Source organism: Crocuta crocuta, unplaced genomic scaffold (assembly GCF_008692635.1).
Source record: "Crocuta crocuta isolate KB4526 unplaced genomic scaffold, BGI_CrCroc_1.0 scaffold56, whole genome shotgun sequence".
Lineage (NCBI taxonomy): Eukaryota > Metazoa > Chordata > Mammalia > Carnivora > Hyaenidae > Crocuta > Crocuta crocuta.
The window spans coordinates 6,925,151-6,946,094 of NW_027531334.1; the positions used below are offsets into that span (position 1 = coordinate 6,925,151).

The following is a 20,944-nucleotide window of genomic DNA, read 5'->3' on the forward strand; positions in this document are numbered from 1 at the left end:
GCTTCCTTTACCACAAAGAAAATTTACTTGCCTCAGTAAATTGGTTTAAAGCAATTAAACCTCTCTCGGTTTTAGAACTTCCTATAAACACATAATTCTATGAATCTTCAAATTTCTTAAACCTGGGAGGGAGAGGGACAGGCAGATGAAAACCGAGTAGAGTTTGTTGAAAAGGTAGACCTGTCTCATTTTCTTAAATCTTTGGTCCCTGCCTTAGTAAGTTGAAATGAGTATCTACTGTCAGACTGTACTTTTAGGTGGGGCGGGGGAGTATTCTAGGCCATAGAAATGGCTTGGCTAAAGCTTTATTTATTTACTTATGTATTTATTTATATTGAGATAAACCTGGCATATAACATTGCATTAGTGTTGTGTGTACAATGTAATAATTTGATGTTTGTTTACATTGTGAAATGATTATCACAAGTTTAGCTAACATCCATCACCACACATAACTATAATTTTTTTTCTTGTGCTAAGAACTCTTAAGATTTACTCTCTTACTGACTTATAAATATACAGCATCATATTAACTATAGTCACCATGCTCAACTGCATTCCGAGGACTTACTCATCCTATAACTGGAATTTTGTACCTCTTAACCACCTTGACCCATTTCCCCCACCCCCATAGACCCTTGCCTTTGGCAACCACAGATTCTTTTTTTGGTTTATGTGAGTCTGGCTTTTTAGATTTTACATATGGGTGAGATCATATATTATTTGTCTTTCTCTGACTTCTTTCATGAGTGTAATCCCTTAAGGATTACAACTGGCACGACCCCCTCCTTTTTATAGCTGAATAATATTCCATTGTACACGTAGCACATTTTCTTTAGTCATTTGTTGATGGACACTTAGGTTATTTCCATGTCTTGGCTATTGTAAATAACGCTGTCACGAACATGGGTTATTTCAAGATAGTGATTTTGGTTCCTTCATATCAGTAACAGAGGTGGAATTGCTGAATCATATGGTAGTTCTATTTTCAATTTTTTTGAGGAAGCTCCATACTGTTTTCCACCTTGATTGCACCAGTTTATATCCTCAACAATAGTGCACAAGCGTTCCCTTTTCTCCACACTCTCATCAACACTTGTCATTTCTTGTCCTTTTGATATCTCATTATGGGTTTGATTTGCATGTCCTCGACGGTAAGTGATGTTGAGCACCTATTCATGTACCTATTGGCCATTTGTATACCTTCTTTGACAAAAATCTCTCTTCAGATCCTCTGTTCATGTGAAACAAAGCAGATGAACATAGGGGAAGCGAAGGAAAAAGAAGCTAAAAACTGAGAGACAAACTATAAGAGACTCTTAAATGCAGAGAACAAACTGAGGATTGCTGGAGGGGTGTGGGTGGGGGGATGGGCTAAACGGATGACGGGCACTAAGGAGGACACTTGTTGGGATGAGCACTGGGTGTCATATGTAAACGATGAGTCACTAGATTCTCCTGAAACCATTACCACAGTGTTAACTAGTTTGGACTTAAGTAAACTTTTAAAAAATTTAAAAATAAGATTCTAGTACAATTAATGTATAGTGTTATATTAGTTTCAGGTGTGTAATATAGTGATTCAGCAATTCCATGCTTTACTCACTGCTCATTGAGATAAGTATACTCTCTTAATCCCTTTCACATATTTCACCCATTCCCCCTACCCATCTCCCATCTGGTAACTACCTGTTTGTTCTCTATATTTAAGAGTCTGTTGTTGTTGTTGTTGTTTTTGTTTTTAATTTCTTTCTTGTTTGTTCAGTTTCTTAAATTCCACATATGAATGAAATCGTATGGTATTTGTCTCCCTCTGACTTATTTCACTTAGCATTATACCCTTTAGATCCATCTATGTTGTTGCACATGGCAAGATTTCATTCTTTTTTTTATAACTGAGTAATATTCTATTGTATATATACATCTTTATCCATGCTTCATTTGATGGACAATTGGATTGCTTCCATGTTTTGGCTATTAAAAATAATGCTGCAATAAACATAAAGGTGCATATGTCTTTGCAAATTAGTGCTTTCATATTCTTTGGATAAATACCCAATAGTGGAAGTATTGGATTCAGGTCCTCTGCCCTTTAATTTATTCAAGAAACTTTCTATTGATTTCCACAGTGTCTATACTAGTTTGCATTCCCACCAACAGTACATGAAGGTTCCTGTTTCTCCACATCTTTGTCAATACTTGTGTCTTGAGTTTTTGATTATAGCCATTTTGACTCTGTGAAGTGATACCCCATAGTTGCTTTGATTTCCATTTCCCTGATAATTAATGATGTTGAGCATCTTTACATGTTTCTGTTCCTCTGCCCATTTTTTAAAGCATATTTTTTGTTTCCTGTTTTGCTTGGTTATTCAGTCATATGAGTTCTTTATGTATTTGAGATATGAATCCCTTATCAGGTATATGATTTAAAAATATTTCCTCCCATTCCATAGGTTGCCTTTTCATTTTTTTGATGGCTTCCTTTGCCGTATAGAGATTTTTTATTAGTTTACTGTAGTCCGCTTATTTATTTTTGTATCTGTTGCCATTGTTTTTTATGTCAAATCCAAATTTCATGGCTGAGACCAATTTCAAGGAGCTTACCCTCTGTTTTCTTCTAGGAATTTTATGGTTTCATGGTTTCACATATAGCCGTTTTGAGCTAATTTTGTGTATAGTTTTTAAATTTTGTGTATAGTATAAGAAAAGAGGTCTAGTGTCATTCTTTTGCATATGGGTATCCAATTTTCCCAGCACCATTTATTGAGGAGGCTACCCTTGTATATTCTTAGCTCTTTTGTCATAAATTAAGTGATCATATGTGTGTGGGTTTATTTCTTCACTTTATATTTTGTTTCATTGATCCATATGCCTGTTTTTTATGTCAATACCATACTGTTTTGACTACTATAGTTTTATAATACAGTTTGAAATCAGGACGCACGATGCCTTGAGTTTTCTTCTTCTTTCTCAAGATTCCTTTGGCTGTTAGAGGTCTTTTGTTATTCCATACAAATTTTCAAATTGTTCTGTGAAAAATGCAACTGAAATTATGAGATGGACTATGCTGAATCTATGACTTGCTATAGGTAATAAGGATATTTTAACAATATTAATTCTTCCAATCCCTGAGCATAAAATAGCTTTTCATTTTACTTGTGTCTTCTTAAATTTCTTTCATCAATGTTTTACAGTTTTCAGAGCACAGGTCTTTCACTTCTTTAATGTTGATTTTGCATCTGCAATTTTACTTAATCAGTTTATCATTTATAACAGTTTTTGATTGGGTCTTTAGGGTTTTTGTTTTGTTACATATACTATTAAATTATCTGCAAATCAAGACATTTTACTTCCTTTCTGATTTGGAAGACTTCTATTTCTTTTTCTTGCCTAATTTTGCTGCTGGGACTTCCAGTAATATGTTGAATAAAAGTGGTGAGAGTAGGCATCTGTTTCATTCCTGATCTCAGAGGAATATCTCTCCATTTTTCTCCACTGAGTATGGTGTTAGCTGTGTGCCTTTTATATATGGCCTTTATTCTGTTGAGATACAACCCTCTATACACACATTATTGAGAGGTCTTATCATGAATGGATATTGAATTTTGTCAAATGATTTTTCTGCATGTATTGAGATGTTCATATGATTTCTATATTTTATTTTGTTAATGTGGTATATCACATTGATTTGCAGATGTCAAACCATCCTTTCATCCTTGGAATAAATCCAATTTGATTATGGTATATGATCCTTTTAATGTATTGCTGAATTCAGTTTGTTAATATTTTGTTGAAAAGTTTTGTATTTATATGCATCAGGGATATTGACCTATAGTTTTCAGTTTTTTTCCTTCCTCCCTCCCTCCCTCCCTCCCTCCCTTCCTTCCTTCCCTCTCTCTCTCTCTCTCTCTCTCTCTCTCTCAGTTTTGATATCAGGGCAATGCTGGTCTCCTAAAAGAAGCTTGGAAGTGTTCCCTCTTCTTCAATTTTTTAGAAAGAATTTGGGAATGACTGGTATTAATTCTTCATTAAACATTTGATAGAATTTACCAGTGAAGCCATCTGGTCCTGGACTTTTATTTGTTGGGAGGTTTTTGATTACTAATCCAACTTTCTTACTAGTAATTGGTCTGTTAAGATATTTTTTGATATTGTACTTGATTTATATTTATCATTTTTATTTTTTTATCATAATAATTATACTCTTTAATCCCCATCTGCTATTCCCGCATCCTTTCACCCACCTTCCTCTAGTAACCACTGTTTGTTCTCTATAGTTGAGTCTGTTTCTTGTTTTTTCTCTCTCCCTTTCTTTTCCTTTACACACCACATTTTCTTTATCCATTCATCTATCAAAGGACACTTGAGCTGCTCCCATAGTTGAGCTACTGTAAGTAATGCTGCAGTAAACATAGGGGTGCATGTATCTCTCTGAATTGGTGTTTTTGTATTTTTGGTTAAATACCCGGTAGTGCAATTCGTGGGATGCAGGATACTTCTATTTTCAATTTTTTGAGGACCCTCCATACAAAATAGTACAAAATACCACAATGGCTGCACCAATTTGCATTCCCAGCAACAGTGCAAGAGGCTTCCTTTTCCCTACATCCTTGACAACATCTGTTGTTTCTTGTAACTTTGATATCCTCAGATTTTCTGTTTATTCATGATTCAGTCTTGGTAGGTTGTGTGTCCTAAGAATTTATCTATTTCTTTAGGTTGTCCAAATTTTCAGCATATAATTGTTTATAATAGTCTCTTATGATCCTTTGTATTTCTGTGGTATCGCTTGTAATGTCTCCTCCTTCAATTCTAATTGTATTTGTTTGAGTCTTCTCTCTCTTTTATTGGTGAGTCTAGCTAAAAGTTTATCAATTTTATTTAAAATATTTTTGTTGAAATATAAGTGATTCATTTCATGTGTACAACATAGTGATTTGACAACTCTAGATGTAATGCTATGTTCTCCACAAGTGTAGCTACCATCTGACACCATATAATGCCATTGCAATACCATTGACTATAATCCCTATATGTCTTTTATCCCATGACTCATTCGTTGCAAAATTGGAAGCCTGTACCTCCCACTCCCTTTACCCCTTTTTGTCCATTACACACACACACACACACACACACACACACACACACACACACACAGAGGCAACCACCAGTTCTCTGTGTTTAAGATTCTGTTTTTGCTATTTTTGTTAGTTCATTTTGTTTTTTAGATTCCACATATAATTGAAACCATATGGTGTTTGTCTTTGTCTTATTTCACTTAGCAAAATACTCTAGGTCCATCCATGTTGCTGCAAATGGTAAGACTGCATCTTTTTTATGGCTGAGTAATATTCCATTGTATCTACATACCACATTTTCTTTATCCATTCATTTATGGCTGGATACTTAGGTATTTCTATATCTTGGTCATTGTAAATAATGCTGCAGTAAACATAAGGCTGCATATGTCTTCACAAATTAGTGTTTTTGTAGTCTTTGGGTAAACACCCAGTAGTGGAATTACTGGATTATATGGTATTTGTTTTTGATTGTTTTAGAAACCTCCATACTGTTTTCCATAGTAGCTGCACCAGTTTATATTCCCACCAATAGTGGAATATAAAGAGGTGAAAAGAAACCCTCCACATCCTTGCCAACACTTGTTTCTTGTGTTTTTGATTTTAGCCATTCTGATAGGTGTAAGGTGATATCTCATAGGAGTTTTGATTTGCATTTCCTTGATAATTAGTGATGTTGATAATCTTTTCATGTGTCTATTGGCTATCTATATGCCTTCTTTGGAAAAATGTCTATTCAGGTCCTCTGCCCATTTTAAATCAGACTATTTGCATTTTTGGGCATTGAGTTATATAATTGTTGGGCATATAATTGTTTACAGTAGTTTCTATGATCCTTTGTATTTCTGTGGTATCAGTTGTAATGTCTCCTCTTTCATTTCTATTTTTATCTGCATCTTTTCTTTCTCTCTCTTTTTTGATGAGTCCAGCTACACATTATCAATTTTGTTTATCTTTAAAAAAATAGCTCTTAGTTTTGTGTTTTTTTCATTGTCTTTTTAGTCTTTATTTTATTTATTTTCATTCTGATCTTTGTTATTTCCTTCCTTCTGCTAACTTCAGTATTTCTTCTTCTATTTCCTTAAGGCATAAAGTTCAATTGTTTGAGATCGTTATTCATTCCTTTTTTTAATTTTTTATTTTTTCTTTCATATTTTATTGTCAAGATGGTTTCCATATAACACCTAGTGATCATCCCAACAAGTGCCCTCCTCCATGCCCTTCACCCCTCTTCCCCTTTCCCCCACCCCCATGAATCCTGTTTGTTCTTGGTATTCAAGAGTCTCTCATGGTTTGTATACAGTCTATTAATTCCATCTGGTCTAATGTTTTATTTAAGGATTATATTTCCTGAATGATTTGCTGTCAGTATGATCTATCTGTTGATAAAAAAGTGGGAATTAAAGTTCCCTACTTTTATTGTATTGCTGTTTATTTACCCCTTTAGGTCTGTTAATATTTGCTTTATATATGTAGATATACCTATATTGGTGCATAGATATTTACAAATGCTGTATCCTCTTGTTGAATTTACCCTTCTATCATTATATAATGACCTTTGTCTCTTATTGAGATCTTTGTCTTAATATCTATTTTGTCTGATGTAAGTATAGGTACTCCACCTTCATTTTGATTAACGTTTGCATGGATTATCTTGTTGCATTACTTCAGACTTTTAGTCTGTGTGTCTTTAGATCTGAAGTGTCACGTAAGCAGCAGATAGATGAGTTTCCTTTCTGTATCCATTCAACCACTCTGGTTTTTTTTTAACAGCTCTGTCTTTTGATTAGAAAATTTGATCCACTTATACTTAAAGTAATTATTGATAGGTATGCACATAATTGCAATTTTATTAGTTTTCTGGCTGTTTTGCAATTCCTTTATTACTTGCTTCTTTTGCCCCTTTGTGATTTGATGATTTTATGTAGTATGTTTACATTCTTTTCTCTTTATCTTTTGTTTGTCTAATATAAGTTTCTGCTTTGTGGTTACCATGAGGCTTACAGGAAACAACATGTATTTATAATAGTTTATTTTAAGCTTCAATTGGGATGCATTCTCAAGCTCTACATTTTAATCTCCTCCCTGACCACATTTTATGTTTTTTGATGTCATAATTTACATATTTTTTATCCTATATATTCACTAACAGATATGGAAGTTGGTTTCTACTATTTTTATAGATACTAGATTACTAGATACATAAGTGATTTACCCACCACCAAACATTATATTATTCTGAATATATATGTACATATATATGCATATTCATTTTCCTATTATTAATTAGTGCCCATTCATTTCAGCGTATAGGAGTTTCTTTAACATTTCTTATAAGGCCAGCCTAGTGGTCTGAACTCCCTTAACTTTTGCTTGTCTGGAAAACTGTTTATCTCTCTTTCAGTTTTGAAGAACATCTTTGCCAGGTAATGTCGAAGGCCAGCTCCAGCAGGTCCAGGGGTCCCTGAAGGATGGACAGTGTCAGCGAGAGAGAGAGTGAGAGAGCCCTGAGATCCTTTCTGATCACCAGGCAGGCATCTCCGTCCTGTCGGTTTTGGTGTCTTTATTTATGGGTCAAATGTTAACACGACATCAGGAAATGGAATTTTTACAGTGGATAGCTCTTTGTGATAAGATGTTTTTGGAAAATGTACAGAAACAGGTTTTACAGAAGTCTTCTTGAAGAACTGCTCCAATTATAGTGAGGTTGAGTAACTAAGAAAACAACAAGGTGTTCACATTTTAATAACGTTAAGATTAAGTCATAGGTTTGTAGATACGCTTATCCATCCTCATCACAGCTGTAAGGGAAGGTGTTTGTGGAATGTAGGCCTTAGGGAAGGGGCTGCTATACACCATCAGTTAGCAAAGGTGTACGAACTAACTTATCTTCTGTCCTTCTAAGTCAGGCTCTTAGTCTCCAGGCAAGACTTGATTTTCCAGTTATATTCTTTACAGCACCGAAGAGCCAAGCATACCTTTAAAGAGTTTAGCTTATTCCCAATACATAGAATAGCCTCTTCGAGGGCATTTACCTTTGTGTCTAGTTTTATGATTTCTAGAATAGCTAGGGCATGAAAGACATTTTTGGTTAGTTGATTGAGTTATATGAACATATTGGACTAACACAACAGAATTGTACATTTGAAGGTCAATTTTTTATGACTAGGAGTCATTAGCCTGTTCATAGCTCAAGGGAAAGTATGGAGGGAAACAGGACCTTCTGGAGACACGATGTCTGTTCTCATAATCAAAAGAAGAAGTTCCCACAATAAGTTCCTTCACAAGGTGCAATCATCATACCAGAGCCGCAATAAGGGGACAAGTCACTCCCGATATTGATCAACAAGGTACCTTAGGGGTCAGTGCTCAAGCAGAAATAATTGAGTGGGGGTGGATATCGGTCGTCATCTGATTGGCAAGAGACCGTGCAAACTTGCTTTAACCTCACCAGGAGTTTTCTCGACTAGTGGGCTCAGAATGGCTCCCAACAAGATAAAGTATTCTTAATTGGGTAGGGTTTTAGTTTTCGTTTTTCCTTTTAATACTTTGAATGTATTGTACCATTCTCTTTTGGCGTGGAAAGTTTTTGCTGAAAAATCTGTTTATACAGTCCTATGGGGTTAACAAGTTGTTTTTCTCTTGCTACTTTTAAGATTCTCTCCTTGTCTTTGACAATTTAGTATTATGTGTTTTGGTGTGGTGGGTGTCTTTGGGTTCATTTCATTTGAAAGTCTCTGAACTTTCTGGATCTGGATGTCTGTTTCTTTCCCCAGGTTAGGGAAGTTTTCAGCCATTATTTTTTCAAAATTTTGCCCTTCTCTCTCTTTATTCTCCCTCTGGGACTCCTAGAGTGCAAAAGTTGGTCTGCTTGACGTTCTTCCATAAGTCTCTTAAGCTATCACTCTTTTTCATTCTTGATCTTTTTGCTGTTCTGATGAGATGAATTCCACTGCCCTGTATTCAAGTTCATGTATCCTTTCTTGTTTCACCTAGTCTGATGTTGAACCCCCTGTTGTACTTTTCAGTCCACTTATTATATTTTTCATCACTGCGATTCTGTTTGGTACTTATATTTTCTCTTTGTTGAAATTTTCACTTCATTCACGCATTGTTCTCCTGAGCCTGGTGAGCATCCTTATGACCATTGTTACAAACTCTTTATCGAGTAAATCACTTATTTCTTTTTCTGAGATTTTATTTTGCTCTTATGTTTGAAACACATTCCTCTATTTCTTTATTTCCTTTAACTTTCTGCTTGATTTCTATCCATTAGGTAAAACAGCTACCTCTCCCAGAAGTGAAAGAGTGGTCTCATGTAGGACATGATCCTTATTGTTCAACAATGCTCTAGCTCTTTGTTGTTTCCAAAACCTTTGTCATTGTCCAAGCAATCTTCTTTGTTCATAGTGGCTCCCCATAGTTTAGGGTGTCCTAACCTATTGGTATCCAAAAGGGGAGGATCTCAGTACCTGGCTGCAGGCTGATTGGAATCTGGATCCTCAGGTAGGAGCTTTTAACATATGCATATAAACCTCTTCTAGGGGAAGACTGGGAGATGGCCATTTCTGTCATATTTCTGGTGAGTCTTGGGGTAATAACCCTTTAATAACTGTTTCTTTGTTTGCTGCTATACCATTGGACCTGTGAACACAAGCCCTCCTGGTCACTAGAACCAGGCTATCAAGGGATGTGTCATCTGGGCAACAGCCACAGAATCCAGGGCACCAGACCTGTGCACAAGCTCCTTTCTTGGCAGTACTGGCAAGCTAGAGTGGGGAAGATAGCATACATTTGGCCCCCACTACCCTTCCCAGTCTCTGAGTATTAATGTATGTTAAATTAGAAGCCAGCTTCTCAATGACAGCTACTAAGTTAAATGAATTGGTCTCTTTTACAGAAAGATGGCATTTCAGTATTCTTCTTCTGTACTGTGACATGGCAGGAGAGGGGGCAGCTGGCTAAGCATTATTTCTTTTTGTTGTAATCCTATGAGACCCATGGATATAAGTACCACTGGCTACCAGAGTCATGCCTTCATGGGGTATTTTCTGGGCAGCAGCCACAAAACCAGGGCACTAAACATGCAGAAGCCCCCTTTATGAGCGATATCAGCAACCTGGAGTGAGGCAGAGGGCAAGTGTGAATGATGCCTACCTGCCTTTCCAGTCTCTGCAGACTATTGCAGTCAACCCCTTGAGGTGTGTTAAATTAGAAGCCTTCCTTAGGCTGCAGCTACTAAGATAAGCAAATAATCCTCTTTTGTGGAAAGACTTGGTGTTTGTTTCCTGGGTGCTGTGTCCAGGGGGGATATTGACTAAACTTACAGAGGAGGGAATAAGTAAGAGAACTGTGAGGTAATAGGAGACGAGTTTAACTGGAGTGGAGAAAGTTTGTGGAAGGCAATGGAAGGTCGGTGTAAAGACCATGAAAGTCACCAAAGGTGTTGACATTTGATGAAACAAGTAATATGAAAACACTTGATCAGCAGGGGACAGGTATTGATTAAATCAGTATCTTGGATAGCCTGGGTGGCTCAGTTGGTTAAGTGTCTGACTCTTAATCTTGGCTCCGATCATAGTTTTCTAGTTTCGTGAGTTCAGGTCCCACATGGGGCTCTGTACTGGCAGCACAGAGGTTGCTTGGGATTCTCTCCCTCCCTCTTTCTCTGCCCCTCCCCCATTCATGCTATCTCTATCTCAGAACAAACAAAAAATCATTATCTCAACCATTAGCCAATTGAGATATTCTTCTTTTGGAAAGTTCAACAGCTCCAAAGTGGAGATACTCTAGTTAAAAAGGGCATGGGAAGGTGGGGGACATGCAGAGACTTACCTACCTGTGTGCCTCTCCCCTCCTATCTCCTCAGAACACTCAGGGCTCTGTAGAGCACAGCTGAGAAGCACTATCTTACTAGATTTCTTTTGTCCAGCCTAAGCCTGGATTGCAATGGAAGCAGTGAGAATGTACACACCAAGGTCCCCACAGCTCATAGAATTTTCCTCACTCTCTGCTGATGCCCCCACCACAATTCCAGAAGACTTACCTTTTCTATAATTCCATTACCCAAAGCCATGTTGATTAGAAAGTTCAAGGGGAAGAGTTGGTTTGATTAGTGGTAGGAGAGGATTGGTTTCTAGTTTTACACACGCAGATTCTGTTATAATGGTACTTCATTCCTACTGAGAAACCACAGGCTGGTATAGCTTGGTTAGGATGAGAGTGCCGTTAGGAGAATGGACTGTCATTGCTAATTTCTTAGAAATAACAATAAGTCAAGTCAGGCTCATTTTTCAAATCACAACTCAAGTTGTTTAGTAAAGTTTCTAACCAAGACACTGGGGTGGCTCTGTCAGCTGAGAGCCTGACTTGGGCTCAGGTCATGATCTCACAGTCTGTGGGTTTCAGCCCCATGTAGGGCTCTGTGCTGACAGTGCAGTCTGCTTCAGATTCTCTGAGTGGGTGGAGGGACAGAGGGAGAGGGAAACATTCTTTCCCTCTCCCTCTCAAAAATTAAAAAAATAAAAAATAAAATAAATTTACTAACTTTCATTTTTCATGAGGCTACTCCCAATGCAGACTGCTGGATCATCCAAATCACTTTCATACACCTATCTATGTGTTTCAGGCAGAGGATGACAAGAAAAATCTGAGCAGGATGCAGACTCTGATGGATAAACTGCAGCTAAAAGTACAAAGTTATAAGCAGCAAATGGAGGCAGCAGTAAGTACCTGGGGGCCATTACAGCCTCAAGGATTTCCCAGCCATTGTTTTTGATTAATGGAGATAGGTAAGCACTTTGTCAGAGAGGACCAGCTCAGCTTAAAATCTGTTCATTCTTTAGTTTTTCTCAAACTAGAATTATCACCCATGCTCAGAAAATTGGTACTCTTTCCTTCAGGGAGCCAGAGCTCTCACCCTTAACCTTGTGGTTACACTCAGATGTGTGCATTGCAAGAAATGAGTCAAGTAAAAACATGATATCATATAGGGATGGCAAATTTGGGGCCAGATAGTCACCCTGGGGCCTTCCTCACTCCAAAAAATTTGGGGTGAGTATAAATGTGGTTCACAGTCCTTTTTCCTCATGAGCCTGAACATAACTATGGCCAAAATCATCATCATTTGAAATGTACTTACCAACCCTGGTTGCCAACCCATAGCTACATAGAATGTAATTCATAAGTACCATATATATTGGCTTATACCTAGTAATATCTCTTCAAGGGTTTTGAATTCATTATTTAAATAATTTGGGCTAAAACACTGCTATGTGTAATAATTACCTGTTGACTTATATAATTTTAAAGATAAGCCCCCTTCAGTCAGAGGTAAACTAGAATGTTTAACTGATTGCAAAACAATTGTGGTTTTTCTAACATGTAAGATGCCTGTGAAAACCATACTACATCCAATTAGTGAAACGTGCTGAGCACGTTCTAAATTTCCAGAGAACAATGGTTATAAAAATGGATATTGTGCCTGCTAGAAAGTCTGAATCCTTATATATTATACCCAAATATATTCCATCCAATACTCAGAAGTTTATATTCCTTTCACACATTTTTCAACCTTCTCATGTCAAAGCAGAGAAAATGACTATGTAGGCACAGGGATATTTTTTCATTTTTTTATTTTTATAGGAAGCACAAGCCAATCAATATCTTTCCAAGTATAAGAAGCAGCAACATGAGTTGAACGAAGCTAAGGAAAGGGCAGAGATAGCAGAATCTAAAGTCAATAAACTCAAGATTAAAGCAAAAGACTTTACAAAAAAGGTACGTCGGATATTCAACTTTGTTCTAATTCTTTTAATTTTCTTAATGTTTTTTATTTATTTCTGAGAGGGAGACACAAAACCCGAAATAGGCTCCAGGCTCTGAGCTGGCTGTCAGCACAGAGCCCGACGCAGGGCTCGAACCCACGAACCGTGAAATCATGACCTGAGCTGAAGTCGGACACTTAACCGACTGAGCCCCCGAGGCTCAACTTTGTTCTAATTCTTAAAGTGTGGGTGTCTAGGGCTCATGTCATCTGATGAGTAGAACAAGAAATTTCTTTTTTCTTTTTTCTCTCTTTAAAGTCTTCCCTATTTACTAAGTTCTCCTTGTCCAGGTAATATTAAGTGCTAAGCATTTGGGTGGATTACACATTGTATTTATACTTCTCAAATGCTTAATTCCAGGTGAGTTCCAGGCCCTAGATTCACTTTTATAAAACAGTCAGGGGGCACCTGCCTGGCTCAGTCATTTATGCATCTGACTTCAGCTCAGGTCATTATCTCATGGTTCATGAGTTTGAACCCCGCATCAGGGTCTAACTTTACTAGCAGAGTGGCAGCATGACAAAGACCACTGAACACTGGGCTTGTTGGGGCCAGGATGTGTTTGGGTTACTATAACAGAATGCCAGAGACTGGGTGGCTTATAAACAACAAACATTTCTCACAGCTCTTTAGGCTGGGAAGTCCAGGATCGTGATGCTGGCAGATTCAATATCTGGTGAGGGCCACTTCCTCATAGATAGCTCTTTTCTCAATGTGTCCTCACACATAGTGCAAGGGTCAGGGCCGTGGGGGGGAGGGAGGAAGCTCTCTGGGGATTTTTTTTTTTATAAGGCACTAATCCCATTCATAAGAACTCCACTCTCATACTTAAAGCCCCACCTCCTAACACCAGCACTGTGGGGACTGAGATTTCAACAGATGAATTTTGAGGCTATACTAACATTTGGACCATAGGAAGCTCAGCTTTCTTGCTGAGATTTGCCAGAACACAGGGTTTTTAAATGAGGTCTAGCTTTAGGAGAAATTAAAGAACATTGGATAAGACATTCACTGTCCTTTATGGAATGCCTATAGAACACTTAGGACAGATAGTCACCTTTTCATTTTTAAAAAATTGGTACCTGCCTGGTTTTATTATAAACGAATTACTAATAACTCTGCAAGATAAGTAAACAGGGCTGCCCATAGTAAATACTACCTTGAGGGAGGTCAAAATCATCTCTTTTGAAGGAGAATCTAAAAGTTGGTTGTATTGAATAGGTTTAGCTCTAAAGATGAGGCGCTTGGGTCATTGGCACACTCCAGAAAGTTCTCATTGATGCCTGAATAGTTGTCTTAGGGATAAAGCCTACGTGCAAAGGTCCTCGAGTGGTTTGAACTCCAGCCACAATTTGAGAGGGTCATGGCATTGGTCTTGGGTGCATACAAATCAATATGCCTGCTCCTCAACTGCACATAATAGTTTTGTTTGGGGAAATGCCTCACACAGGCTACATTTGCACTCAGCTGCAGGAGGTCAAAAGGGCTGCAAAACAGATGTTCGACTTTGTCACAGTTGTTTCCAACAAAGAATAAAATAAGTGAAGCAGAAATGGCTTCTGAGAGGCGCCAGATGAATAGGAAAGCCATCCTTGGCAGTGCGAGGACTAATTGTTTCCCATTTACAGAGGGAAAGCCTGAAAATCTTCAACTGTCATAAACCAAGTGAAAACGTTTTCTGATAGAATTGTAGGTCCGGGCTGTGAAGCCAGTTGGTGATATGGCCACCACTTTTCCCTTTCTTTTGTGGAGGGCACTGCCTTCCCTGGCAAGGCTTGGCAAGCAGAAAATTCAGAGTACCCAAGCACGTCCTTCAGATGAATTACCTGTGTCTGCTTTCTGTAATGCACATAATTGCCTCAATTCCCCATATGCCTTTGAAGCTAATGAGGAGTTGGCTAAGGTCTGCTTACTCCGGAAAGGATTGGGCTTGGTTCTGGGTGTGTGTGCCACTGAGGAAAGTCACAGGAATTCACAGAACACACTCATCTTGCTTTTCAGGCTCATGAAGGATAAGCAGTCCTTGCTCATGAAAAACAGAAGTTGGACAAGTACAAGGATGGTACGATTTAATGGCTGAAAACTTAAGTTGCATTTGAAACAAGTTTATGTGGTATGAAATGCAGTTTAAACAAGGTGATTAGAAAATGTAGTAGAGTATCCTTGCTTCCCCAGGTTAATGGGGATTTTTTTTGGTCCTCAAATACAAGTAAACATTTTACATGAAAGATTAAATAATATGAGTCTTTTAAACTCTCAAGTTAAATATGTATTGCCTCAATGCATAATATTTATGGATGACATGTACAATGAGCCCTAGGTATGTTGGTAAATTGTTATTACTGAAGTTAATGAATTTTGCTGGACTCATCCAACAATAAATCTATATTTTTAGGCACTGATGGTGGGAGTTGATCAACTTTTCTCTTAGCACTGTAAGTTACATATAGTCACAGGCACTTAGAATTACAGATAAAATCCTCCTAATCTATACTTGGGTGGACTGTATGCTAGTGCATTTTTCAACACTGAAACTTCTCAGATAAGACAATCAGTTTAGTGTTCGGTGGAATGCTGGCTTTGTATGGTGCCAGTGTAGCTAAGCGAGAGATACATTTCTTGGATTTCCTCTCTCCGTTTGTTCTGGATTGCAGTTGGTCACCAGAGAAATTTTTCACTACGTTTGAGAGGAAGTGGTAAAGATGCAGCTGTTCATTTTATGCTGTTAAGGTCGTGGTATGGCCCCAGGCACTGTGATACCTGGCAAATATAACTCTAGCCCAAAAGAGTGAGTTGGCAATGAAGATCCCTCCTTCAGCTTCAGACTCCTGGCCAAGTGTGGGCCTGGAGGCCCTGAGAGGCACAAGTTCCAGTTTGTTCTTATGGATTTCAATTCATCCTCACTCCACATCTAGCTCTCCTTCCTGATCACTAGAACAGCTGACCTACAGCTACCTTAAGTACAGCCCCAGATGCAGAGAGGACAGCCTGACATGGACTTCTGGGCATTGGTGAAGAACTGTGTAAGGTTGATTCTATATAATAAATCTTTATTCTAGCATTCTCAGCAGTGAACCTCTGTGACCCAACCCTGACTCATACAGGTGGTTCCAAGAATAATTCAAGGCTCGACAGCATTCAAGGACCCAAGTGCATTCTTGCCTGCCATCCTGAATTTATTGACTTTAGTCTTTCTCTATGTCCCTCCTCCTCACTGTAAGAAGACAATAGTAGATCTGAGCATTTTCTACTGCCATTTAAAGTTTTTCTTTATAATGATGTCAATACTTTACAGTTTATGATGAATACCTGTCATACCACTGAAGCAAACACTTAGAGACAATTGGACCGGGTAGCATTAACATAAAATTCAAGGCTGATTTTCTCCCATAAACTATAGCGTCAAAACTTGATTAAGTCACAAAAATCCTGATTACTTTTGTTTCTTATAAATTGATTAAAATTAAAGGGAAGCGATCAAGTCAGCTGGGCTATCCATTCTGCCTTTGCATAAAAATTTATGTGGAAATCTAAATTTATTATAAGGCTGATTAACAACATGACAACTGAGCCAGAAGAGTGAATCAAATTATCTTCATAGTTAATGTCACTCAGCTACGCAAACCTAGTGTTGGAAGGTATAACCTAACCCCAGAGATGTCAATTCTTGAGTTGATAGGACCCTTTGCTCTAGGCAATCTTGGAGATACTGACATTTTTAGACTTTGGAGTCCCTAAGACTCACCTTACTAAATTTAGTTTGGTTAAACTGATATTAACTATTCATATAAAACTGAAGTACAATACCTTAGCATAGCAATTGTTCTTTTTCACCAAGGTGATTTCTGCTTCTGTGTGCTCTCTCACCCATCATTAGTTGATCAGATTTTGAATCAACACTTAGTGATAATTTCTTCCAAGATCTTGATGGGAGTCTCACTGCGGCCTCTTTGGCTGATGGAATTGGAATCCTTGGTATTCAGGCATTCATAATCTTGATGCAGCTACGGAGTCGTGAGTGATGGTTAGGGCTTGAAGAGTAAATGTTATAGTGGAAAAGACAATGGTTGCAAGTTTTTCCAATGGTGAAGAGAGAATCAGTGAAGTCACTGGATATTAAGGATGGTCACCATGTGTTAAAACAGTCCTGCTTCATGTCCTGTACTGTCTGGGTGTTTTGAAAGAGCCTAGAACCAAGAAAAATGGGACTTTACACGGCCATTGTTCATGTCAGAATACCCATTTTTATCTTAAGCATTTAATGATGGTACTGTTTTGTCTTGGCTTGGGGAGAGGGGAGCTCTAAGGCTATTGTTTGCATCTGTAATCAGGGATCCATGAGACAGTTATAAGTAGCTATGAAGTCTCAATTTTAATCTCCCTCCTAGATTAGTTCCTGAGTTTTTAACCAGTAGAAAATGAAGTTTACTCCACTCTTTGCTCTCATTTATATTCTGATTAATGGACTCACAAAAGGTGTACAGCAGCAAAAAGTTTAAACTCCATTTTATATAACTGAATTTGTGATCAAACTATAATTTGCAAGTAAATTCAGTCCCCAAGGAGCGTAGAAGTGGCTGGAAAAGTATAGATGGCCAGCCATCTGAATCTGGCCAGGAACTGTAATTTGCTTTTCTCTACTTCGTGTTTCTTTTGACTTCTAGTCAGTCCCATGCTTCCATCGGAAGAATAAATACGTTGGTGCACCATCATATGAAGTGCCATTGGATATCTCTATAAATAACAGTAGGAAGTGAGAAGAGCAGCCACTTATTTAAGTAGCACATGTTTAATTATAGACGTTGGAAAAAGTCCTAATTGTATTTTTATCCTGTTAAGTTATCCTGTGATCCCTCTCGCCCTTTTTTTCCCCTCTATAAAAGTCTTGCATGATGATATGTGAATCAATCACCTTTTCACAGTAGCATTCTTATACTATCAATGGTTTGATAAAGGTAAGACCTTACCTTGTTTTCTTCTGTATCATTAGCAGTGTTGGCTCTCTCATCAGTAGAGACAGAATACTTTTCTACAGGGAAAAAAGAAACACTTAAAAACAATCTCTTTGCAAACACTCAGCTTCCTACTTATTCCTACCTCAGTACAATTATGTTGTTAAGATTCACCTTAGTCACTCCTCCTTTCATATCTTTCTTCCAACAAACAGCATTCAAAATGCATTCAGTGTAGAAATACCTCATCACCTACAAATAGCAATAAATTCTTACAGCTGATCTAGGTGCTCCAAAGCAAGGATAAAGGCTGTTCAACCAGGCCAGGAATTCCTGGCTTTTTAGGATTGTTGGCCTGATTCCTACTAACTGTTAACAATAGAAAATAACAGCCAAAGAGATGATGGTTAAGCCCAGAGTGATGGCAGAGGAGAAGGGATATAACACCATTTTCCAAGGAAGGCCTTCCTTTTGTGCATTGCTAAAATCTGGTGCAATTTATACTTCTCCTAGACTAAGGACATTTTAAAACAACAGTACTAGGAAAAGAGAATTTAAAGAAGAAGAACATGAATCATGGTCATATGAAACTACAGCCAAGGATCTGGAGGTAGGCAAGGCTTGGGGGCCGTTGGTGTTACAGCTTGAAATATATTTTTAGCCTATCTTTTTTTTTTTTAATGTTTTTATTTATTTCTAGGAGAGAAAGAGAGAGACAGCATGAGCAGGGGAGGGTCAGAGAGAGAAGGAGTCACAGACTGAAACAGGCTCCAGGCTCTGAGCTGGCAGTCAGCACAGAGACTGATGCGGGGCCCGAACCCACGAACCGCGAGATCATGACCTAAGCGAAAGTCGGACACTTAACCGACTAAGCCACCCAGGCGCCCCTATTTTTAGCCTATCTAACTACAGAACTACAGAACATTATTTTAAGTAGCAAATACCCTGACATTGTTTTTGTTGATACCTGCTGATTGCTTCTCCAGAATCAGAACCCAGCTTCCTGTCTCGGCCCTGGGAAGCTTACCTGAATAGATTCCTTTTAGTGCTCCTTCTGGCTTCCAGTTGAGGTGGAGACCAGAGAAAGGGAAAATCACATATTTATTCTTCAAGCTCTTTCCTCTTAAGGTCTTCTTGGTGTGTGTCCTTCAACTGAAAGTCATTCTCCCTGCAAGGCATCTGATGTTACATGACTCTCTCCTTCCAGGTTTTGGGAACTGCACCCTCTCCTTGTCCCTTCAAGCTCATATTTGGTGGCAAATCAGCTGCTCCCAGTTCCAGGGAAATGCACTATCTTTTATGTTCCCTTTTGTACAGTTTTGGGTGTGCCAGGTGTTTTCTGTTCGGTCTTGGCTTTTGCACACTTCCAACATAGAAAGTAGAATGCCATTCTTGAGCAGTATGTAGTGCCCCTCTGTTCTGTAATTTGAACCCTAATCTAGTCACAATTGTCATTATATATCAGGTCAGAAGTTGTGTCTGGGGGACAAACTAGACTAGCCTAGGATTTCCCATTTTGTTTACTTCCGGCCAGCTGAGGGACAGGAGGAACAAGCGCTAAGCAGGACTAGCCTGCCAATTCGTACGAACAATCACCGGGGTAGAACTGGTGAAACTCTTTCTCAGTGTCACACTTAACAATCTTATCTTCAACAATGGTGTCTATGACCAAATCCCTTAACTTCCTCAGGGACAAAAGGCAATTATCAACCAGAGGAAGGGACATGAGATATATCTCAACCTCCCAGGACACTCGGTCTTCTCAGAAAGATTATGGAGTAAGAGTTACTTGGAGCCTAGATCTACCTCTGCCACTAGTTAGCTTCATCCATCTTAAGAGGTATACCTGAGACTGTTTCTGTCCCTAACTACCTGGATTCCAGTTTCTTGGTCTATAAAATGTGGAAATAAGTAGGTTTAAGTTTTTCCTGGATCTAATTCTGTCAATAAAGGCAAAGTCTTCTAAGAAGTTCTGTGACCATGGCATCTTAATGTATAATTTTAAATTACCATAGGTAATTAAATTACTGTAAGTAACACAGGGCTGTCCCAGAACATCTAGAAAAAGTGTTTCAAAAATTTAACAAGAATTAAAATAAAATGGCCTATAAAGGACAAAGAAGTAGCACCACAGACAAAGCTCAAAGAAAGAGAAAACAGAGTACAGGGACTAAAGCAAGTCCAGACCGAGGGGGCAAACTCCCTCCAAAAGCATCCATTTTTAAAGTTTGGGCTGATTTCATTCCAGCTATATTTCAATGCAAGATAAATTTGATCATTTTGTGTATTTTTTTTTAAATTTTTTTTTAATGTTTTTTATTTATTTCTAGGAGAGAGAGAGAGACAGCGTGAGCAGGGGAGGGTCAGAGAGAGAGGGAGTCACAGATTGAAACAGGCTCCAGGCTCTGAGCCGGCAGTCAGCACAGAGCCCGACGCGGGGCTCGAACCCACGAACCGTGAGATCATGACCTAAGTGAAAGTCGGACGCTTAACCGACTAAGCCACCCAGGCGCCCCGATCATTTTGTGTATTAATGCCAGATTTAAATTTTTTCAGTGTGCTATAGCGCGCATGTGCTTGTATATAACTTGTTATATCTTTGACCATTTAACTCAGAATAAATTTGTTAGAAGCAGAATAGTTAGGTGGAAATGTGGGAGCATTTTAAAAGATTGCTGATAAATTTTAGGAATGAATCTCTAAAATATTCAGGTCTGTTTACAGGTCATCCTTGATACACCTCTACTTGAACACCCAGGGACAGAGCCCAAATTCTCCATGAGATACCTACCTCTGCTGAAATGGATGCAACTTCTTGACTTAATAAGGGACATGCAAAATACCAGCAAAACCAAAGGCACCAGAGATAGGATAATTATCCAGGTAGTTCCTTTTTGACTCTGTTCTAAATAAAACAAAAAGTCTATAAACTGGAAGGAAAATTACCGAAGGAAACATTTACGGTTTTAAAAACTAGTTATTTCTACATTCATGAGCATAAATACCTCACAGTCTCAATGCCTCTACTGTGGGAAACCTGCATAAGCTGGAATATTAACCAATTAGGGGCTTAGTAGGGAGTGGGTGT

General features: G+C 38.2%; 1 protein-coding gene across 1 annotated transcript in view; it reads left to right on the forward strand.

Annotated features, from left to right (window-relative positions):
* MYH15 (myosin heavy chain 15) overlaps window positions 1-15,270 on the forward strand; it is a 150,184-nt gene extending 134,914 nt beyond the window's left edge. The window contains exons 39-41 of the mRNA XM_077771823.1: window positions 11,707-11,802; window positions 12,723-12,857; window positions 14,906-15,270. Coding sequence (XP_077627949.1) covers window positions 11,707-11,802; window positions 12,723-12,857; window positions 14,906-14,920 — 246 coding nt within the window. The 3' untranslated portion in view covers window positions 14,921-15,270. The remainder of the gene's footprint in view (window positions 1-11,706; window positions 11,803-12,722; window positions 12,858-14,905) is intronic.
* The last annotated feature ends 5,674 nt before the right edge of the window (window positions 15,271-20,944 follow it).